The sequence below is a fragment of the Hakea prostrata genome, chromosome 1, assembly GCF_041222555.1.
Source record: "Hakea prostrata isolate BN-2017 chromosome 1, UWA_Hpros_2, whole genome shotgun sequence".
NCBI classification, from domain to species: Eukaryota; Viridiplantae; Streptophyta; class Magnoliopsida; order Proteales; family Proteaceae; genus Hakea; species Hakea prostrata.
In genome coordinates this window covers 63,749,948-63,774,585 of record NC_142600.1, presented here as the reverse complement: position 1 = coordinate 63,774,585, position 24,638 = coordinate 63,749,948, and the positions used below count along the sequence as shown (strand labels likewise).

Genomic DNA, 24,638 nt, shown 5'->3' with positions numbered 1-24,638 from the left:
TTTGTGATGGTAAAGTCGTCGGGCCTGACGGGGTGATGATCCGAATTCTTTTAGATGCTTTGCATCGCACCACACCAGAACCAAACGGTTGACGCCATGTCCACTAATAAATTTTAGGCTCTGTTTGGTAGCTAAGAAAGAAAAGGCTTTGAATTTTTTTTTTTGGTAGAACAAATAACACAAGTAATGATGATATAAACGTAATGATTGTGTGGCTCTCTCTTTCTTTGTCTTTAAAAATATCGTACAAATTTTCTTTACGTTTCTTGGCCACCAAACGCTGCCTTAACGAGGCGGGCCATCGTGGAACCAGTTCGGAGTTTCTTCCACAATAGTTCAAATCGATCCGAGTGCCGTTGGGTCCTTCGCTAGTTCGCTTTCACTTTTTGAGTGAAAATGAAAATTTTGGGTGCCAAATTGCGGGTCCCCAGAATTAGATTTGCGACATTCAAATTAAGAACTCATTTCGAAATAGTTGCAGACAACAAATCGAATCGTAGTCCGGACTCCCGACTCCCGACTCCCGACTCCCGACTCCCGAGTTCATTCGATCGTCTGAATAGTCAGGATCAAACGATCTCCGTCTAATTCGAAAGATAGATCTCTTGTCTGGAGGAGTTCTGGGGCTTATTCGTGCTCCGGGATAGGAAAGAACGTAAAAAACCTGAGCTATTAGCCCAAAAAGATATAACATTGACGCCTGAGGTAAAGAAACCAAGTTTCGAAAGAAGTGGAGGGTGATTTACGGGTTTCACGGTTTTCCATTTCCTGCATTTTCTAAAGGAGAAATGTGAGTCGAATACACTCGTCGCAGGGACTTTCCAGATCTAGTTGCTGCTTGATTTGCTGATAAAATCCTCCATTACCCCTCTTGGGCGCTAATGGAGTTCACGGAGGCCTTTAAGCAAACGGGTCCCTGTTGTTTCTCGCCAAATGCTCGTTATTTAGCTGTTGCAGTCGACTATCGCCTGGTGATTCGTGATGTTCTTTCCCTCAAGGTATTCCCACTCTTCCCCTCATCTCCTTCTCAGTTGCCACTAAATTTACCATAACCATACATCTAACGGGGTTCATGCTCTCTCAGTGTTTCAAATGTTTCTGCTATCAACCAAGTATTTAATCAAAAGTATAGTAGGATTACTGCTGTTAGCTTGTAGGACTTCGCGACTTAAATCCGAAAAAAATAAAAAATGAATTACTAGGTAGGTAAATTCAGTATAGAGGACCGAAAGAAAAACTATCTTCGGTTAAAATCTACAATGTTATCTGTGGCCCATTTCTCAATGGATTCAATGGCAATTTAACGTAGTCTCAACTCCTGCATATTTTCCAATCATGTATTTCTGATCATTTGTTCCAGATTTTCAGTCAAGGTTTATGCACTTGATTCCCTGAGTCTCAAGTGAGCTGCATTCCACTTTAAACTTTCATTGATCCTGTCTCCAATTAAAATAGGCATATAGAATGAAGATTAGTTATATTTATTTATTTATGGAAGTGTTAGGCACCTTGCCCAAGTGCACTCTGCTCTGCTGATTAGGTGGGTCTTCCAAAGGGGAGGATGGTCAGGGGGACAGGTGGGGGTCTCCCCCATTTCAACATTTTCCCTATTTTTATTTGTATATATGTGCATCAAATTCAATTCTAAAAGGATTGAGTTTATTACTGTGGATTGATATCTTATATACATCCTGGCCTAGTGGGTTTGACTATAAAATGCTTACAACTAGGGACAAATTCGGGCATTCTGTTCCTATAGTTGTCATACTGTATATTATTGCATTGTGATTGCAGAATATAATTGTGAGAATTCATGTGATATGTCTGTTGAGAGTGATCATTGGAGATTCCTGTATGAAATACTGCAAGTTGTTCTTTTGTCCCTATACCTTAGAGGTCTTTACCGTAGCAGTTGCAAATTAGTTCTCAATGATGTACCAGAGGTTAATGCCCACATTAGCTACATACTCTGTGCTTTGCATCTAATATTCCACTGTGGATTGATGAGTTATTCAATAGAGTATTCATTTCCTAATGGTATTCTTGGAAAAGTTGCCAAAGTGATTAGATGGAAATTCCAAAAACAGTGGCAGTTTTTAAAACTCTGAAATGATCAGATGAGAAATTTCATAAACAGTGGCAGTTTTTATGTATTGTTTGCAGAGGGTTTTAAATTATTATTATTATAAAGGAAATATAATTACAATAAAAATGGTTTCATGGATGTTTATGTTCAATTCTGGTTAAGACTGTTTGACATAGTCCTTTTTTAGGATGTGGGGTTTCAAGTGGCATATGCCTGCATACTCAAGAGTCTGTTATGTGATGTTAAGTGGAGGGACTAAAACATAGTAGAAATTTCTCACTTGGGGGTTAAATTGTTCCATCTCATGTGGGCTGTCCTTCTGTGTGATGATGGACAAGTTGTGAGATGCCTAGTTTTGGATTGTGCCACTTGTTTCAACTTTCAAGCACAACCGTTTGTCTAAAATAGGCTCTGTTATGACTATTATGGAAATAACAAATCCTAATTACTTAATGAGTTAAGAGTTCATAACTGGCTGAGGATTTAAGATAGAGAGCAGAAGAGAGAGTCCTTTCTCCATATAGGTTTTGCTATGGAAGGAGCTTATTCCACTGGGCAATGATGGGTACAATTTAGTTCACCCCATTGAAGTATTTGCCTTTGTGAATTTTAAGGTAATCCTAACAATACTCTATTGTTTTTATGGCAAATACCCTGAGTCCCCGACACATTTAAGGAGCCATTCTTGATGGCCAAATTCAACTGGCATCCGGGAACTCCAACATATCAGCTTTTTGTTGGACTTAATGTATATGTGGCCTTGGATGTAAATGTTTGGTTTTAAAATGAACTTTATGGTGGAGGTACCTGTATGCTGTTAGTATGAAGCAACATTAACTTTACCTATTACAGGCCAATATTTAATGCTGAATCCTCATTCCAGTTCAATTTTTTTTGTGGTGAATGAGTTCCATGTTTTCAACCTTCTTATCTACCCTTTAAATGATACAACTTGTTAATGCTAATTGTATTAAGAGTATTTGGATTGATAAATTTGATGTCTCTATGATTGTTGTTCACTTATTTTTATTCTCTATTTATCGACAGGTGGTGCAATTGTTTTCATGCTTGGATAAGATAAGCTATGTTGAATGGGCTCTTGATTCAGAGTATATACTCTGTGGTCTCTACAAGAGACCAATGATACAGGCATGGTCATTAACCCAGCCTGAATGGACTTGCAAAATAGATGAAGGTGCTGCTGGGATTGCATATGCAAGGTGGAGTCCCGATAGTCGCCACATACTTACCACATCGGATTTCCAGTTGCGTCTAACAGTTTGGTCATTGGTGAACACAGCCTGTGTACATGTCCAATGGCCTAAGCATGGTTCAAAGGGTGTTTCTTTCACCAAAGATGGAAAGTTTGCTGCTATTTGCACTAGACGTGATTGCAAAGACTACATAAATCTACTGTCTTGTCATTCATGGGAAGTCATGGGTATTTTTGCCATTGACACTCTAGATTTAGCAGATATTGAATGGTCACCAGATGATAGTGCTATAGTAATCTGGGACTCACCTCTTGACTATAAGGTCTGTCATTTGCTTCTTAGTCCTCCTATTTGCATATATGAAATTTTAGACAGACTTAATTCCAATTCATCTTGATTTGAACTTTCATTAACAACAGTCGGTTCTCAAGATAAAGCTCAATTAGTACCAAATTGTGTTTTTCCTCTGTCAATATGTAGTTGTACCATCACTCATCCTACATAGGCAATACCACCTCTGCTGCAATATCTCTTATTTCTGCACTTAAATTAGGTTGTTTGTGTAGAACACAGAACTCCCCTAGCTTTGCTATTTACTGCAGAGGCTGGGTTACTTGCAAGAAATTGCAAACTTCATTTCTATGGTCTCAAAAGTAAGTCATCTCCTAGATGAAACATTCCTTCCGTCAGATGATTCTAACATTTTAATATATTTTGTTGCAATAGGAAAACTAGAATTTTGTTCCTAAAAAACCTTCAAGTGCTTAAACTTATATAAAAAAATTGTTTCAGCTCTCTTGTTTTGTACCCATTGAATGGATTATTCTTATTCCCAATTGTGATTCATCTCTGAAAATTTAGGACTAGAGGAGCTCGTGTCTTAAAAATAACACAATTGATCACTTTGGAAAATATTAATCTCTTTTCTTCCCATATTTGTGCATTAGATTTTCTTTCCCTTCTTTTACCCCAAAAAAGAAAAAAAAGAAGATTTTCTTTACCCTCTCTCGGGTGTTAATAATATTATGATTGTTTTTTCAAGGTGTAGAAAACATGGCTTAGATTGAGTGCAAGAAATTCTTATAGTCAGCATTATTTTGTACAGGTTTTGATCTATTCTCCAGATGGGAGATGTCTATTTAAATACCAAGCATACGAAAGTGGGTTGGGTGTAAAAAGTGTTGCATGCTCCCCTTGTGGCCAATTTCTGGCAGTGGGCAGTTATGATCAGATGTTACGAGTTTTGAATCACCTGACATGGAAAATATTTGCTGAATTTATGCACCTGTCTTCTGTTCGTGCTCCTTGCAGTGCTGCTATTTTCAAGGTATTTCTGTTTTTGTTTTTGATTTTATAATTCATGTTATTTAGGTATTATTATGTTTTGAGGAGTTATACTCACCTGAGATCTTGAGTTACATTTCTTAAACATTTCTAGGAGGTGGATGAGCCTTTGCAACTTGATATGTCAGGATTACATTTAAGTGATGGTTTTATACAAGGCAGTCCTGGTGAGTATTTCCCTCTTCTTATAAACATCCATTTTCATTTATCATTATACAAGCTGTGTAACAACACGAACAACAACTCAGCCTTATCCTAATTAAATTGGGTTGCCTACATGTGTCCCTCCAATTCTATTTGAGGTCATAATTGATTTATCTTGAACCAGAGAAACCATCTGGTGATTGATTAAAGCCCTGGATCAACACCATAAGGATGAACAAATTGAAACATAACTGTAATTTTTGGCCCCACCCCCCCAAACCCCAAACACACACACACACACACACACACATAATAAAGGGAAAGAGGGATGGTAGGCTATCTCAGCAATGGACCTCTCATCCACAGCTATCTCAGCTGGTTGAAGCAATTCTTTTCTGGACCAAAAATTTGCAAGCAAGCAATTGAAATCGTAATAGAAATTGCATTACAATGTGCTTTTTTGATGAAGATAAAGGGGGGGGGGGGTACTAATATGCTTTTCGGATGAAGATAATGGGGGGATAGTTAAATGTGATGACATCACATTGTGTTGCCACCTTAGTCATGAAGATGTAAACTAATTCCACAATCAAATGGTCAATAGATCTGTAAATTGAGGCCTAATCACAAACCAAGTGAAGAGAACTCTAAAGTCAGACCCCAGTAAGGGTTTTGGATTCAGAAATTAAATGAAGAGAGGTAAAAAATATTGAAGCCCAGTTAGGTTTTAGAACCCAAAAGCTGCAGTAATTACTAATACTGACCAATTCTTGAAAAATCCTTTTGTGTTTTATTGGTAATAACATCCCAAATCAGATATACTCAATTAGGATTTAATAACCCAAATCAAAGAATAAGGGCAACTAGCACCTTATCTAAATTGAACTGATGCAAGAAAACAATCCTTTAAACACTCTGGGATCAATTAGAGAAAAGGAAATTGATGTGGTGAGTATGACAACATATGAAGAAAAATAGGCCAAAACACTGTTCATGTGAACTGTGTCACAGCCCTTTTGGTCTTGGTGAAATATCACCTGAAGATTTTGTGGGGTCCAAGTCAGCTCATTTGAAGATTTTTAGAAGGATTGATTTTGTCAATGCATGGGGAAGTTAGGAATTTATCTGTTTCTACTTTTTATTGAGTCTTAGTTGCTATTAAGTTTTCTTTTTTCTGAGCTGCGAATTAGGTTTAGTTCTCAACAAAGTTAGTTCCTAGTCTTAGAATTAGTATTTTCTACTTTTCCACGTGACTTGGAGAGCAAGTACCACAGCTCTATAAACATATAAGGCTGTAATCAGCCTCCTGCCAACAAATAATGATTTGGATATTGATTTATGAAGCTTTGCTTTGAGTATTTTATTCTGTTGTCCAATTTGAGTGATAGAAGGGCTTGGGCCTTGCTGTGAGGGATAAATAGCTAGGTCTAGGAAACCTTCTTGTTCACTGCTAAATCCTACAGCTGAAGGAACCTTTCTAAGAGGGGCTAAATCCATCTATGCTATCCTCCTTTCTCTTGATCGAAGTCTGCTGTTACTGCCCCTCTGTTGCTGCTGCTGCTTGAAGAGAATCAACAAGTATTTTGATCATCATCTGCTGGAACCTACCATTTCAACCCAGGTGTAGAGCTGATATATTTGGACTGATAAAACCCTCCCCTTGTTCTTCCTCCATCTTGCAATCCCTGTTGGGTTTATTGGCTTTCCATCTCATCTCACATTCCCCATCATTTATCCAGCCATCCATCACTTTGTTCCTCTGTCAAACCTAAACTTACAATTTTCTGTCCACTTTGTATCTGAGAATCAAACCATCTCATTAACCTCAGATTTGTAGCATATTATCCCATCACTTGGAACTGCATGTTGGTCCAACTTGGGAGCCAAATCAGTTGGCTGGTTTGCCCTAGGACAATAAGTTCCTATTTTGTGTGACTAGTTTCTATTTCGGTGATTTGTGCCAAAATCTTCCATCCATGGATGAAATCAAATGAAACTTGAAGCAATTCCTCACCACCAAACAAGCTCCCTTTGTCACCAAGGCTGGTCATAATGTGTGGTTTGTTTCAGACGTTAAGTTGCTAATTTATGTCCCTATTTCTGATTCTCTGATTTGTGGGTTAATTGGGCTATACTATTCCTAGCCTATTCCTAGCCTTACCTCTACATTGGAAATAGCAGTAGACAACCAAAAATTGCAAGCTGCAGAGGATAAAAGAACTTCAGGTTGTTGATAGTGTCTGCTGTCTTAAGTAATGATCCATTGTCTGGATAAGCAATGAACAATCTTCATGAGAAAATGCAGCAATAGTCAACAGAGAAATCCAGAACTTTAATGAAGAATCTTCAATCGATCTTGTACCATAGTTAATTAATGGAATCCTAACTTTCTATTGAATACTTCATCAGGGATTTAACTTGTAGTAATATGCAGCATAGTGCCTTGAAGAGATCTAAAAGATCTTCAAACAAGAATCACAGTGGAACAACCAGATAATATCTGTGCTCTGATACCATGTGACACCCTTGAAAACCCACGAGGAAGCTGTGGAGAAGAGAGCAAGGAGGACTAAATTGAGGGATTGAACTTCTCAGGCCCCATCCCCTACCCTTTATTTGTATAATGCTAATTACAAGTACAAAGAAGGATTCCTGGTCCTACTACTCTGAATAGGAATCTCATGAAGAGAATATATACAAATCAAACCAAATACAAATGGAACCCAAATTTCTTCAAAGGAATCCAAACTGGTTCTTGTGGTAGTGGTGAGAACTGTTCTTATTCATTTGCATTTGTATGGAAATTGAATAACAAAAATTTCAGGAATGATGTCCAATGATATTGTCATTATATGCTTTACCTTGGATACAGGTATTAACACTATATGCTTTCTTTGTGATGATTGCTGAGCTTCTAAGTGTCCTCATGACATGCTAAATAAATTTGTGTTACTATTCTTGCTCTCTGGTAAGAAACTGTACTTCTATGTGAATGTCCTGAATGATATCAACTAGCCCCAAAAGTAGTTCTTCCCCCCTCCCCCGCCCCCCCAAAAAAAAAAAAAAAAAGCGACTTTACTGTTGTTTGTTGGTGGCTTTATTTTTTCTTTTTTCTGATGTACGTCTGTGATGTACTTCATATACATAACCTTCATCTCCCAGTAGACAAGCTGAGCCTCTTATTATTCTAATTGTGCAATAAATCATTCTCCAGAAAATACTCCAGAAGGACACTTCAGAGTCAGGTACAAGATAATGGAAGTTCCCATTACACTACCATCGCAGAAGCCTCCTGCAGACAAACCAAACCCCAAACAAGGCATTGGTGAGCTCCTGATCTTCAATTGTTAAAACCACCAAAGGGAAACAAACTTTGTTGCTTCTGCATTATACTTTCAGTTGTTAGAATTCTAAAACCAAATACAGAGTGCGGTTCCTCATCAATAGACCAGTTGGATTGAAACTGCATGACAATATATGTGCTTGGTTGGTGGGATGAAGCCCTTATCCTGTTGGGTTTGTCCTATGGGGTCATATCAGAGTTGGTTAGATTGAGTAATGACAATTGTCTGATTTATGCAATGCTTGTGGACTGGAAAAAAACTGCATATTATGAATATAATAATTTTTTTTGGGCAGTCATCTGAAGTCAAACTTCCAATTTAATTTGCAGAAGATCTTCCTTGTATGGACCATTAACTGCCACATGCACAAAAATGAGGGACCCACACCTCAATTCATGGTAATAAACTAGCAGTAAAACTGAACCAGTCGTGGGAAATAAAGTAGAAACAATGGAAAAAATGGTTGAGAAGAATAGGTATTAAGAAGGATATGAAGATATCTTACCTACTGTGCAGAAGATTTCCTGCCCATCTCCAGAAGGGTTTGCACCCAAGGCTGTTCACACAATAGCTGAATCGCACAGAAAAATAGCATAAACCCTTTCTTTCATTATTCATATTGTGGTCTTTGTTGAGCTCCTCTTTATTAAATAGTAAAGCTACTATTACAAATTGGAAACTCAAGAAATAGAACCATGTATCAAATAGGAATGCAACTATTACAAACTTGGAAACTTCAGAATAGAAACCACTCCTTTTGCAGAGCCTCTTCTAGAAACAGTATTGGAAGAAGTGGTTCTAGTAGATGCCCGAGCCTGCATTTGTTTTTGTAAAAAGGGAACATGTTTTAGCTCTAACTGGTAAGATCTAGCCTAAATCACTTTAAAGCAAAAACAAAAACAAAAACAAAACCCAAGTAAGATCTGATTACAAGAAAGGAATTCCTACTTAGCAATTGTTACAGAAATAGAGAACTTATGTAATAGCAACTAAACTAAACCAGCAAATAAATCTTCATTCTCTTGCTATTTCAGATAGGACCGGGTCTATGTGAACAGTAACTCTGTGAGTAGTATTCCTCACAAATTTTGTTTTGGTCCTTCTCTTCATGCTTTAATTTACACCAGTATTTAAGTGATGAAAATTTGAGGTTCTGTTATCTTCTGATATGAACTTCAAAACACTCCTTGAAAGCCCTCTGCAACAGCATGAACCCTGAACCCTGATCAATTAACTTGGCAAAATTAACAGGTCTATTGTCATGGAGCAACGATAGCCAGTATCTGTTCACCCGCAATGATAGCATGCCAACTATTCTATGGATATGGGACATCCGCCACCTTGAACTTGCGGCTATACTGGTGCAGAAAGAACCAATTCGTGCAGCTGCCTGGGATCCATCGTGCCCACGCGTTGTTCTTTGCACTGGTAGTTCCAACGTGTATATGTGGAGCCCATCTGGTGCCTTCTGTGTGAGTATTCCATTGCCACAGTTTACTGTAACAGATCTGAAATGGAATTCAGATGGAAGCTGTCTTCTCCTCAAGGACAGGGAGTCATTCTGCTGTGCTGCAATGCCCATGCTCCCAGACACCAGTGAAGATAGCTCAGATGAATAAGGAGATCTTTTACCTACTCTAGTTGGCAAAGATTGGCTAGCACGTCTGTATTTAGTATATTATGAATCAGGAGTCAGCACCCATAATCATTTTCCCATGGGCTCAGTAGCTGAGCTTTTTCTTTGTCCCTTGATAGTCTGATACACAATGTAACATGTTTATGTAGAATAGAATTCAATTACCAAGATCACTCAGTCATGGTGCTGCAAATTTTGAAACCTTCTTTAGTAGAACTGCTAATTGTTTGGCTTCCCATGTGGATTGTACCAACTGGAGATCTCAAACTATAAATGTGCTTCAAAATAAAAACAAAGCCCTCTCATAAAGATACAGTCATACAACAGGTGAAGTGGGTTGCTGATCTTACCAACAAAAAGAAAAAAGAAAAAAGAAAAAAGAAGAAAGAGTGGGATGCTAATACGAACCCGTTTCTTGACTTATTGATCAGAGAAGAAGAAGAAATTCAAGAGAGCTAGAGACAGATTTTAGAAGAAACAGGATTGGAAACGAAGAACACAGAGAAGAGAACAATATTCTTCATTAACCTCAAGTACTTGCCACTCTTACAGATTTTTAGAAGAAACAGGATTGGACACGAAGAACACAGAGAAGAGAGAGTTAAAGAGAGTTGAGAGATAAGAGAACAGTATTCTTCATTAACCTCAATTACTTGCCACGCTTACATTTATAACTGGGCTACTTTCCTATCGTCATGACCATTCTACCCCTTAACATATACTAACCATGATCTAATTCCCACAATAACCTTTTACCCGAGCCTTACTTTCTCCTAGGCCCTACCCCTACTCAGGATTGTAACAGTTGCAATTTCTGGTTTTGTATCCTACACTTCATGTCACACTCATAGCAACATTCAAATGCATATAATCTGGGCTGGGGTGACCTCTTTGATACCTAAAGAATTTCAGATTTAGACCATATCTAAGCACTGGTTCTGTCGATCTACCCGACTGACATGCAGAAAGTTCTCAATGCAGTCAATTCATAACCCGAATTGTAAGGTGTGAAAAATGAAAGTTGCAGAGGCACTCCGAAGTGAGCTGTTTGTTTTACACTTTTTAATTCATGTACTTGGAACTTGTATAAATTGCCAAGGGTTAACAAACTCTTCAATGATAGGAATGTGCGATATTGCCATCAAAATAGTTATTCTGAATAGGCTTTCAGAGGTCCAGGTATATCAGTTTCAGTTTAATGGCTTTGCAAAGCTCCAGGTGAATCAGTTTCAGCTGTTGAATTAAATTTGCCACTGGTGCTTTTCAGAACCCCTGGGCATGATAGTTGCCGCTCACAATTTCTTTTCAAGGCAGTTGGGATACCATTGGAAACAGTGCTATTGCTGCTATCCAGTACTGTTTCTGGAATGGGTTTCAGTATCAGGAAGGAGGTTCTTTTCATATCCATTCCATGGCAAATCATATCCACTTCCACCTTAATTGAATCTTTGAAAGATAATAATGATAATGCATCTTCTCCTCAATTCGTATAAATTGGACAGTGTTTTAAAGCCACCAGCAACCATGGACTTTACACTGCCAGAATTATTGAGTGCTGATACTGTTTATGTGGTAGTTGTGAAAATTTTGGTCGGTCATGGGGCTTCAATCAAGTTGATCAAATATGCCCTACTCAGTTATGGATGATACCTGGGCATTGCATGTCGACCTTACATTTGTTTGACAATGAATTTGGCAAGTTGCAGGTTTTGAAGTGGGGCCTTGAAGTTTGCATAGCCCTCTCATTGTTAGACCATGGGTTCCAAATCTTCCATTCCAGAATCTGGGATGCCTAGTGAGTGCACCACTAGTATGCTAGGGAGCAATTTAGAGAGGATTTAACAGCTCCACCTTTGCAGCCTGTGGCCTCCAAAGTGAGTTGTAATCATGCTACTTGGTCTAGCTCTCTTAGAATGCTGTTTGGTAATGTTCTCACTTCATGAAGCTACTCTTGTGAAAGCACATTTTTATATGTTTCTATATTAAAAGATCATTCTTGTTTAAAATGAATGTTTTATAAGCTTGTCAAGAAATATTTCTTGAATACTATTAGTACAAACGGGTGTCTGTATCCTGTTCCTGAACCAAATATCTAATCAAATATGTCACTAAGGCTCTTTTTGGTATCAATTATCATTGTTATTGTGAGAAATTTTCATTATTTTAAATGGTTTGACATCTATTATCAGTTTTATTTTTATTTAAAATAATAAAAAAACCTCCAAAATCCACAATAGACTTTTTGTTTATTATGGATTATGATGTGGATTTCATTCTCTTTATTCATGTACAAGTTCACTTAAAATTTTATAGTCTAGATGTGGGTAAAATAGTCAATACACATTCTTTTATAAAAATCATAATTTTTCTCTCTTTTCTCACTTGTTCACTATCATTTTCTAACAATTTTTTATTTTAACACCAAACTTTTTTATCATTTCATAATTTATTTTCGACAAAGTTCACCAAATCATTTTTCATTATTGACGAATAAAGAATTCTTGTACTTATCTTTTATCATAGAAAATGAGAATTGATACAAAAAGAGCCTAAATCTATGCATGGTATCCTCTTCCAATTAATGATTTCTTTGGTTTGGTGCAGTTGGTCACCTTCAAATCTTCTTTAATGGGCATTTTTCTACTTTGGCCTTCGCTCCTATCCAACCTCCACTTGCATTGACCTTCGTAGAAGAACCTCATGTGTCATTGGGACCACACAATTTTTTTGTTAATGTAGAACCCATGAAAAGTCTCATCAAATTCTTTTTTCCTTAAGTTTTTTACTTTGAAAAATAACATCTCAAATCCCATGTTAAAGATTTTCACACAAGCAAAGTCCAAGGGACAATTTCTTGAAAATAACATTAAAAGGCTTCTAAAGTTATAACCAACAAGAGATTGTAAGAAAAAAATCTATGATTTTTCAGGGTGAAGTATGTTATCAACCTTATATTTTGTTTCTTTCACAAGGAAAAAAAAGGAAAAAAAAAAAAAAAAAAATCGTGAAAACGTAAGTCATCCATTCCTTCCTGTTGCCTAAACACATCTTCGTGTCCATCAATGAACCTTTTTCTGCAGATTTTTAGCTACTAATCGTGTAATTAAACACCCAGCGCAATCGTTGGAACGGTTTCATAATCTTCAGGAACTACACGAGTTCCTAAGCATACGGAAGGTTGATTTGCTTTCTTAAGCTATAAATGGTTCCTCGTCTCACAGTTTAACATCTACGTGCTTCCCATCCAGAAGCAGAGGCCATGGTTGTTGAAGAAATGCCACAAAGAAGTTAAGCACTCGACATACACAAACACAACCAAAGTAAGAAAAAAGATAATCTGAAGCTTCTTAATGAAGGTGCATCTCTCTATGGTATCCCTGTATTCCCCTTGTTTTGTTAAGCAAGATCAAGTTTTATCTTTTTCTTTGACCAAGTAGGTGTAAGGTGTAAGACAAGGTTTCTTCTCTAATGGCAAACAATTCCTAAGAAAACATAGGGCTACGTTTGGATGGTAGAAAAACAAAGCGGTTTGGCTTAATTCAGTTGTCGACTGAACGTTCTATTCCCAAGTTGATTATTTGCTGATGTTGCATGCATGGATTTGGATTTCAGATGTTCAATTTTCTTATTTTGGTATAATAATCTATTGCAATGATATCTCTTAGAAATATTTATTTGGTAAATTTCATCTGGTAATCATCTCTATTCTCTCTATTCTTGTTCTTAATTGAGCATGGTTTAAATTGCATATCATTACAAAATTTTCCGTTCCTGAATTTTCCATGAATGAACTACCAAATTCTGTCATTCGTTATATATTTTCAACAATTTATTTTATGTCTGTTTGCTGACAGGTTCAACTACACCTGAGGGAAGTATTGATATTACAAAATCCGTCTTAAGTCTTGTGGAACATATTAGTTGGAAATGGTCGGTATTTTTATATGATGGTTTCCACAGCATTTTTACAAATGGTGCTGCATCAATTCTGAATGTGGTATAATTGATAAGGATTCTTAAAGAACTTGGGAAAAGAATTTGGCAAACATCAAAGAATGATATGGATACTTGGATACCATTTTCACAGTTTTCAACAACCATTTTCCTGCAAGGATTTTCTGCTCTTTCACACCTCATTTTGTTATTAGTTCTATCCATTTTTTGGACCTGCAAGAGACGCACAATTCATACCCTAGAAAATTCAAAACCAATGCTGAGGAATACGTACTTTTTCAACTATTGGTTGGCCTTTATATCTTGCATGGCTCTATCTTTCAGTGATCTTCTCCTATCTGTGTTAAACTATTTTTCTGGGTTTAGACATGGTTGGTCTAATTTAAAGATTGTTGCCCAATTGGATTTTGCATCCCAATCGCTCACTTGGTTTGTGATTTCTGCTTATTTACATATCCAATTTTCTCATTCAAGTGACCGCAGATTCCCTATTTTATTAAGGATTTGGTGGGCCTTCTACTTCCTAATGTCAAGTTCCTATCTTGTTATACATATTGGTTTGTATTGGAAAGATTTTCACTTACCAATCTTGCTATGGGTCTCTGATGCCATCTCTATTATCATCAGTTTGCCCATTTTTTGTGTTTGGGTGTTTGATAAGAGGCGAGAAGAAGAAGACTTTTATCTTTTGGATTCTCTTTTGAAGAACAATTCTTATCAGGATGATGGTAGTGACAGACATGGATCAAGTGTTGGTGAAGAGAGTGTAACACCTTATGCGAATTCGAATCTTCTTAGTTTTTTTACTTTCTCTTGGATAAGCCCTTTGGTTGCACTTGGATATAACAAAACGCTGGACCTTAAAGATATTCCTCAACTTGCAAGTTGTGATAGGGCAGATGTGGTCTCTAATTGTTTTATGAATAAACTTGAATCAGATGGTAATATCAGAGGTGATAGTGGTAAAGCAAGCACATTCAAGCTGGTGAAGGCATTGATTCTTTTAGTGTGGAAAGAAATTCTATGGACATTTCTGTTGTTTATTGCTTACATATTTGCTTCTTATGTTGGACCGTACCTTATTGGTGCATTCTTTCAATATTTGAATAGCCCCCACCAACTCGAACCTAAGGGTTGTGCATTAGTATTTATTTTCTTTCTCTCAAAGCTCATAAAGTGCCTTTCACAAAGGCATTTATTTTTTCAATTGAGAAAGATGGGAAACCGAATCCGTTCTGCCTTGTTTGCAATAATTTATAAGAAGAATCTTACGCTTTCAAGCCAATCAAAACAAGGCAACACAAGTGGGGAAAACATTAATTTGATGAGTGTTGATGTTGAAAGGATTGGTCTTTTAAGTTGGTACTTGCATGATATATGGAGGGTGCCTCTTCAGATTGTTTTAGCATTGTTGATTCTATATAAGAGCATAGGCTATGCTTCAGTTGTGGCTTTTGCTGCTACGGTTTTTTTGGTTTTAGCAAATATTCCATTGGGAAAGTTACAAGAGAAAGTTCAAGAAGAATTGATGGATTCAAAGGATCGAAGGATGAAAGTAACATCTGAGACGTTGAGGAATATGAGGATTCTCAAGCTCCAAGGTTGGGAGATGAAATTCTTGGATAGGATAATTGAGCTTAGGAATTCTGAAACAAAATGGTTAAAGATGTTACTTTATACAACAGCTATGACTGCCTTTCTCTTCTCAGCTGCTCCCATGTTTATATCAGCGATTACTTTTGGGTTTTGTGTGCTTATAGGAATCCAGCTAGACTCAGGAAAAATACTATCTGCACTAGTAACATTTGAAATGTTACAAGAGCCCATTTATAGTCTTCCAGACACAATCACAATGGTAGTTCAAATTAAAGTCTCTCTTGATAGAGTAACATCATTCCTTTGCCTAGATGATCTTCAACAAAATATAGTACATAAACTTTCAAGTGATAGTGATGAGGTTGCAATTGAGATAGTCAATGGGAATTTTTCTTGGGACCTCGAATCCCCTGATTTCACATTAAAAGATATTAATTTTCGTATATTTCATGGTATGAAAGTGGTTGTTTGTGGTTCTGTTGGGTCCGGAAAGTCAAGTCTACTTTCATGTTTATTGGGGGAAGTGCCAAAAGTATCTGGAGTAATAAATTTGAAGGGAACAAAGGCTTATGTTGCACAGTTACCTTGGATACAGAGTGGCATGATAGTAGACAATATATTATTTGGTAAGGAGATGGATAGGGAAAAATATGAGATGATCCTTGAAGCATGTTCATTGAAAAAAGACCTTGAACTATGTCCCTTTGGGGATCAAACCATCATAGGAGAAAGGGGGATCAACTTGAGCGGGGGACAAAAGCAAAGAATCCAGATTGCACGTGCTTTATACCATGATGCTGATATTTATCTACTTGATGATCCTTTCAGTGCTGTAGATGTTCACACAGGAACTCATCTATTTAAGGTAAAAAATTATATGTTGAGCTCTATTTTCAAATCTTTCTTTGTTTAAATTATCTCAAATGTTTTAATCTTATTGCACATATCACAATTTTGTCTACCAGATTATAAGACTAATTTAAAAATATGGTTTATTTGTTTTTTTTGTTCACATGGACTCCTGAGTTTTATTAAAATGTATAGTATCACATTTTTCGAAATAGCATCCACATCCCTTTTTAGATCTTTAGAGAAAAAAATAAAATAAAAATTCACTCAATTAATTTGGGAATTAGTTGCTACATTGACATGTTTTGGGTGCTTACATGACCAGTCTACACTTTAGAGGGTAGAAGGACACAAATGCCTTCTTTTTTCTTGCTTGCAATTCACATTTTGCCTTGAATTCTAGCAAAGTTAGAGCCTCATCATCTTATCTCTAGATTGTTTCAACTTTGAAGACCTTAAAGGTAATTTGCAAGCTTAAGAATAAATTAAGAACTTGAAAAGCCTATATGAATGTCATCTTAAGGATGCAATATTAGTCTTCACTCCTACCCTTAATAGAAAGCTATCAATTCGGGAAAAAAAAGGCTTTCCCCTTATTGCATTGAGATTTGTCAACATAAAGTTACTTGATTGGTAAAATCAACACTTTTTAGTGAGGAGATCATGGGTTCGACTCTTGTTAATGTCACATACAATTTCCCCATCCCCTATGCATATAAAAAAAGAGCCCTTGTACCGAAAAATAATAATATTAGTCTTCACTCCTGCCCCTTCTCAAGCTCGATTCTAGCCACCTCATCATCATTCAAAATTTTCACCTCATCAACTTCATCTTGAAGTTGAATTTGAAATTTAGAGTCCTTACGCAACACACCCGGAATTTAAAATGGAACTAGAGATTCGACCTTCATCACTTCATGACTCCCATCATTTGTAGCCACTTGGGATACCCTTGGGCCTCTCTAATGCAACAAGAGACCCATTGTCATCCAATATCTCTAGGTTCTCCTTCTCACCTATCATGAACCTAGCATCCCGTCATTGTTAGGATTGCTTGTCCTTGACATGGCTGTGTGATTTGACATGTTAGTTGTTAGCTCTACCTTGCAGTAAAGCTTCATGTCTAAAGAAGGGGAGGGTCCAGCCAAAGAACCAGAAGGCATGTTGCGAATAGATTCATTTTCTTACTAAGTAACCTTAGTCAACTAAGCAATTCACGTATCACTTGATACGGACGACTTCTGTTTTCCGCTGGTCAAAACTGAAGATTTCCGGTCGAATATGGGCGGTTTAACAAAATATGTCCAAATTACAAAAACGAATTTTTTATTAGGTTCGCCACTTTCTCTTTGTGGTATTCCGCCTCTTGCTTGTTTTTGGTCCAAAGACGAAATTCTTAATGATAGTTGGTTGTTTTCAACTATTTTTCGCAATAATCGCTTGTAATTTTCCCTTTACATTGCTGACATGGTAGAGCTGGGATTGCTAGTGGGGGGGGGGGGAATAATGAGAGTTTGGATCACCTCCCTGTCAGGGAGCACTGATGCTTTTTCACCACAAAGCCCATGTACTTGTAAATTATTTTTATCATATCAGATGTGGCCCCGCACATTAAAAATATAGATAAACTATTGAGAATGACATTTTACCCTTACAAAATATATGTAAATTAAACATGAGGATTACTAACAAAAAAATATCTTACAAAATGAACATTACCAAAAAAGGAAAGAAAAAGGCACATGATTTCAATAGTAAAGGACTAGATGCAAACCAAACATATCATGAAGTTAGTTACTTTACAAATTTTATATATTCCATTCATATAATAATAATAAAAAAAAAGAATAACAAAAAAAAAAAAAAAAAAAAAAAGGGAGAAAGAGAGGCAATATAAAATCAAATAAAATAGATAACAAAAAGAGAGAGAGAGAGAGAGAGAGAGAGAGAGAGAGAAGATTTAGGAATAAACTCCAAGCCTTAGCTTTTCCATGTTTTCTTAAGCCGCTTGTGAGGTGTGAGGAAAGAGGAAAGAATAAATAGGGAGAAATTTAGGGATGATGAGTTATAGAGAAGATTTAGGAATAAATTCCAACCTTCAGTTTTCGAGTTTTTCCTAAGCCACGTGTGAGGTGTGAAGAAAGATGAGAGAATAAATAGAAGTGGAAAAAGGAGAGAATAAAGAATAAATAGGGAGAAATGTAGGGATTATAGTTAGTATCTACTTGTCATTTAATTGTTTCTAGTTTCTAATTTTGATTTAACTGTTTCTTCCTTAAGAATAGTGTTTTAATTGTAACTGTTGGATAATTATTGAGAATGACATTTACATCCGCTATCTTTACCTTTAAAAATTATTTCTAACATGGGCAGGTGCGGGGAGGGCAAATAACGACACTTCAAATGTGAAAAAGGGAATAAAAAGAAAAATAAAAGGAAGCTAAGCAAAATTTTTAAAAAATCGAGGGGGGGCATGGCCCCCGCGGCCCCACGTAGCTCCGCCCTTGATTGATGAGCTAAGTGCCCGTCACGAGTGCACGAGCATGTTTTAACCCTATGTTCAGACCATTTTTTGTAGAAGACATAAGAAGAGCTAGGTTCAAGACGTTCTACCTGCACCTCCTCCACATGCTCAACACCATCTTCCAATTTTATGCACCAATATACAAACATAGTGACTTAGAGACCCAATTCGAGTTCATCTATCCAAAGGTACTGACCTACCCACCATCTTTGCAATCGTTAGAAGAACTTTTTCGTGCTAGTACTTGAACAGAAAGTTAGGAAAACAAACCCACACAAGCTTTGACACCCATTGAGGGAAGTGAATAATGAAATTTGGGCGATATCTATGAGCTTGAATGATCTGAGAACCGACCTTCCACCATCCTTGATGCCAAACTCTATCATATCCCCCTCACTTTTGAATGGGAAAATAATGAAACCATGACCTTGTCAATGCAACACCACTCCCTGGCTTGGATTTCAGGATTTCCTTGCAAATTCTGGTTACTCATCCATGGAGGTAAAGTGGAAATAGCCCTACTAATTAATGCAAAACAAAAATTGAACTCTTGCTGGGGAATCAAAATTCTTCGATAAGATCTAGCCTGCATTGGACTAGGTAAGGAATCAATCTTTGGCATTTTCAGATTGCCACGGCACTGGCATATGACTTCTTCCCTTCCAACCCCTTGACAATGCTAACCATCAAATCCTTCCTCCACAACCCTCTCCACCTCTGGTGGCTTTAGGCAAAGGAACACAAATTCCTGAATTCTCCAGACTTCTCTCTCCTTACTCATCTCTCCAACTCCTTTTTCGATAAAAAAACTCTATCTCTCTCTCTTAAAACATCAACTTAAAGAATTTGATAAACATTACGCTGTGATGCATTGCTTTAATGTGAAAAAATGAGGACGTCAAGGAATTGGCTTATCTACTATGACATGAAGATGAATCCATATATATAGCCATGGAAATTAGTTTGATGTTACTTATTGCTATGAATACTAATTTACATTAATTTGTTGAATGGTAGTAAATATTTTTGACTATCTAAATGTGAACATCTAAACTTTGTACAGGAGTGTTTATTGGGAATTTTGGATTCAAAGACAGTAATTTATGTTACACACCAAGTAGAGTTTTTTCCTTTTGCAGATCTTATATTGGTGAGAATATGTTATCTTTATTTTTTTATTTAAATATCTTGACCATACGTAAGAATGATTATTATCTTCTTTTATTTGACAGGTGATGAGAGATGGCAAAATTACTCAAGCAGGAAAATATGAAGATATTCTTAATACACAAAATGATTTTATGGAGTTGGTGGATGTACACAAGAAATCACTGGAAGAATTTAATTCCATAACAAATGAGAATGCACTAGATAGTGTAACCGATGACAAGGAAATTATTGACATGTGTAGCAAAAGTTCTATTGAAAATGATGAAGAAAATGATGAAGTAAGAGAACCAAAAAACAATAAAACACAAAAAACAGTTGGCGCAAAAGAGCAGCTTGTCCAAGAAGAAAAGAGAGAAAAAGGTGGAGTAAGCTCTTTAGTCTATTGGAGATATATTACAGATGCTTATAAGGGGATTTTTGTACCACTGATATTGTTTGCACAAATTCTTTTTGAGCTTCTCCAAATAGTTAGTAGCTATTGGTTGGTATTAGCTACTCCTGTTTCGGAGGATCTAACGTCAAACTTTAGCGGATTCACTCTCATCTTTATTTATATTGTTTTGACGCTTGGAAGCTCTCTTTGTACACTTACAAGATCTATGCTCATTGCAACTGTTGGATACAAGACAGCCACTTCATTCTTTAACAAAATGCATTTGAGTCTTTTTAGTGCTCCTATGTCATTTTTCGATTCTACTCCGAGTGGGAGGATTTTAAATCGGGTTAGTAAATATATTTTAATTTTCTTGGGACCTAAATTTTTTATGGAATTACTGTAAAAGTTCATAAAGTTCTAAGTTTTAGACAAACTCTACTTTTGTAAATAGGTATCCACAGATCAAAGTGCAGTTGACACTTCCATTCCACATAAATTTGAAGAGGTTCTTATTTCAATAGTAGGATTATTGGGGACTATTGCAGTAATGTCACAGGTTGCATGGAAAATGTTGATAGTTTTCATTCCAATGACTGTCGCTTGCATTTGGTATCAGGTAATTCTGTAATTACTTCCATTAAACTTTCTAGCTTAAACTTTTTATTTTTTTTACTTAATGAGTAAATTTACTTCACACCAAAATCTTTTGATGAATGATGTATATGCTTGAGTGTAAAATTAATGATTTAAGCCTAAGTATTCTTCTTGGGTTTATGAAGGATATACATTCTCAAACTACACACTCTTATGCAAATTAATTTTAAAATTGTACCCTTTATCTGAGCAATGGTGTTGCATTTAGTTCCATCTCAACAATGATCCTTGAATTCCAAATTGTATCTGCAAGTAATGGTGTTTCTTTGTTGCTTATGTTGCCAATCAATCAACAATTTGTTTACTTCTCTAGATTAGTGGGAGAGCTTCCATAATTCCATTAGATTTTCGTTAGATATTCCTGCAAACTCTTCCATACTAGTAGTTTGCCTATTTGGCTAATGTGGAGACTAATTTATTCTAATTGATTGTTGGATAGTTGATCTCAATTAAATTAGTGATATATTTCAAGAGTTAAGCTCAATTGCATTATATGACCTACCATGTTTAAACTTCTAGCTCTTTATTTTCATTATTGAATTGGAGTTGCTTAAAGTTGTGCAAGCTGGATTCTTAATAAATTCAGGCTAATTTTTAAAGACAGACATAGACTGATTTGAACAAAGATGATTTTTTGAATGATACATAATTAGCATAAAATTCGTAAGCTTTGATGCTCTTAAAGCCATCTTCATTAGGTTGTCTCAAGTTCTAACCTCTAGAGTCATGGCTGTTACCTTCTCTTATGAATTATATGTTATTTGTATTTCTTATTCTTATATTGTTCTTAATTTTCTATTTTATGAACTGTTTGTAGCAATACTACATGTTTGCAGCACGAGAACTGTCACGACTTGTTGGTGTATGCCAGGCTCCACTTATACAATATTTTACTGAATCTAGTTTAGGTTCAAGCACAATCAGGTGTTTTGGTCAAGAAGAGAAATTTATAGCCACAAACCTCAAGCTGGTGGATGCCTATTTAAGCCCTAAGTTTCATTTCTCTGGCACAATAGAGTGGTTATGTTTCCGTATGGATATATTGGCATGCATCACCTATGCTATACTTTTGGTTTTCTTAGTCTCATTGCCAAAGGGAGTACTCAATCCTGGTAAAATGTTGAACCCAAGATCTTAAAATTCATTGTGTGGGGGCATTATGGTTGGTTTCTCATATAAAAGCATGTTTTATTTTTCACCTGAGTTTGCTTCTGTTTCTCTTTTGAAGGTGTTACAAGTTTAGCAGTCACATATGGACTTAGTTTCAGTATGCATGGAATCATATGGGATCTTTGTGGTCTAGAGAGCAAAATCATATCTATCGAAAGAATATTGCAATACACTAGTATCCCTAGCGAACCTCCTTTGACGATAGAAGAAAATAGGCCAAGCCACGAATGGCCCTCCCAAGGGGAAGTTCGTATCGTTGATCTACATGTAATTTCCCGACTCTAGGTTTCTTAAGTATTTATTTCCTTCCTTCTTCATCATGTGGAACAAATTACACTTTGAAGACTAATGTCTTTGGGACTTTCTTTTCATTTTATGTAACTCTATTAGCTTCATGATTCAATTACTTAATGTTTGTATAGGCTCGATATGCCCCACATCTTCCTTTTATATTACGAGGTCTTACATGCACCTTCCCTGGAGGAATGAAGATTGGTGTTGTTGGTCGAACAGGTAGTGGTAAATCAACACTTGTACAAACTCTCTTTCATATGCTCGAACCTACAGCTGGTGAAATTTCAATAGATGGCATCAACATATTTAAGATTGGTCTTCATGACTTACGGTCAAGATTGAGCATTATTCCACAAGACCCAACAATGTTTGAGGGGACTCTAAGAAGTAATCTTGATCCACTTGAAGAGTACACCGATGAACAACTTTGGGAGGTAGGCAATTTTTTCTTTTCTGATTTTTCCCATTTGATGAATAATATTTAGTTAGCGATAGAGATTAGATCGACATATTCTGTTCTTGCTATTGGTTTTTGAATACAATGCAACCAATCAGTTAGGAGCATACATTCATAAAATCTTTTCTCTTAGTTTTTTCTTGGAAAAAAAATTTGATCAATTTTGTACATCATTTCATTATAAGCATTGTATCATCTTTGGGCCAAATTTGACTTCAGAGGTTTTCTGTTTTTGTTATCATGTTTCCTATTTCCATGTCGCACTCCGTTATCTATTAAACCCATTTAAGTATAAAATTAATTTTATCTTGCATAATCAATCAATGTGGTAAGTTAGCATCTACTTTTGGTTGTCATAGGCTTTGGATAGATGCCAGCTTGGTGATGTAGTCAGAAAAAAGGAAAAGAAGCTTGATTCTACAGGTTAGCTTCTTCGCATGTTCACTCTTTTTTGAAAATCAAGCAACATCAATTTAGCTATGGTATACAGAAGTTTGCTAGTATCAGTATTCTCATGAACAAGGGCATGGCATATGCAAAATCAGATTACTATTGTCTAATATATATCTAACTTCTTATGCACAGCCAGCCACCCTCAACCCGTTTTTCCTAGTATATATATATATAAAAGAAAGAAAAAGAATATCAATTAGAAAAAGTAAAATAAAAATAAGTCCCTAAATAACGAATTCTTCTCATGTGATGGCTGTCATAGTGACTGAGAATGGAGAGAATTGGAGCATGGGTCAAAGGCAGCTAATTTGTTTAGGACGAGTATTACTTAAGAGGAGCAAAGTCTTAGTACTTGATGAAGCTACTGCATCAGTGGATGCTATGACTGACTATCTAATTCAGCAAATTCTTTCACAACAGTTCTCAAGTTCTACCATCATTACTATTGCACATAGGATAACATCAGTTCTCAATGTTGATATGGTTCTCGTTCTTGATAATGGTAAGTAGCTAGCAATATATTCTATGTCACAGATTAAGTTTAGTTGAGTTTGGTAGCATTTCATTTTGCCATCTATAGAATTTGTCTAATGGGATTGATATATTTTATTTTATTAAGCAGGTCTTGTATTGGAGTATGGTTCACCGGCAAAATTGTTAGAGATCAAATCCTCGTCATTTGCTAAACTTGTTAAGGAGTATACTCAAAGATCGATATAGCTCCTAGTTTCTGACAGGCTAAAGGATTGGTGAAATGTAAGTAGTTTACCCAAGACTAAGATGGAATTTTTTTTCTTAGCAGAACGATTTTTTTTGGTAGACGAAGTCAGAATAGATATTAAGATTGCATGTAATCATTTAAGCTTTAGATATATTGGCATTCAGCTCAAGTATTGGAGGTAGAATACAAGTTGAAGGGGGGGAAAAAGGAAATTTTTTCTCATACTAAGAACGTTGGGAGAGGTGCATGTTAGTAGCCTGATAGTGTCTCCAAGCTACAACAATATTAACCATAAGATACATTGGATGACTTGAAATTTATGGACATGTAGAACCTGGGTTGCTCGTTCAGATGTCAAGTATCACGAAAATGGAGTTGATCAATTGACAAGTGAAGCTTTAAAAATTACAATTTTTTGGGATGAAACATGCAACTGAAAATACAAGTGAATATAATACATGGAAGGCTGAATACTTGGACATAGGATTAAAAATTTATATATATGGCTAACCTCAGACCATTTTCTGTATATTTAATTATAAGGTTAAAATTGCCAAAAAAATTCAAATTATTATTTTTTTCCAAAGAAAACTTAAAAAGACAAAAAAATTTTCTTGTTTCCACAATAGAATTTCTGCTGAATAACAATGGT

The 24,638-nt window shown here is 36.2% G+C and overlaps 2 protein-coding genes across 2 annotated transcripts; both read left to right on the top strand.

Moving 5' to 3' along the window:
- The first annotated feature begins 350 nt into the window (after positions 1-350).
- Positions 351-9,936, top strand: LOC149029377 (Transducin/WD40 repeat-like superfamily protein). The gene is made up of 6 exons (XM_089141696.1): positions 351-998; positions 3,134-3,622; positions 4,406-4,627; positions 4,739-4,811; positions 8,003-8,113; positions 9,384-9,936. The coding sequence occupies exons 1-6, from the start codon at positions 882-884 to the stop codon at positions 9,749-9,751; spliced, it is 1,380 nt and encodes a 459-aa protein (XP_088997822.1). The 5' UTR covers positions 351-881; the 3' UTR covers positions 9,752-9,936.
- Positions 9,937-10,782: 846 nt separating this feature from the next.
- Positions 10,783-23,985, top strand: LOC149029376 (ABC transporter C family member 3-like). The gene is made up of 13 exons (XM_089143222.1): positions 10,783-10,947; positions 11,054-11,159; positions 13,623-13,698; positions 13,780-16,183; positions 19,755-19,841; positions 19,924-20,583; positions 20,689-20,853; positions 21,709-22,003; positions 22,120-22,328; positions 22,484-22,789; positions 23,172-23,235; positions 23,528-23,767; positions 23,888-23,985. The coding sequence occupies exons 1-13, from the start codon at positions 10,783-10,785 to the stop codon at positions 23,983-23,985; spliced, it is 4,875 nt and encodes a 1,624-aa protein (XP_088999348.1).
- The last annotated feature ends 653 nt before the right edge of the window (positions 23,986-24,638 follow it).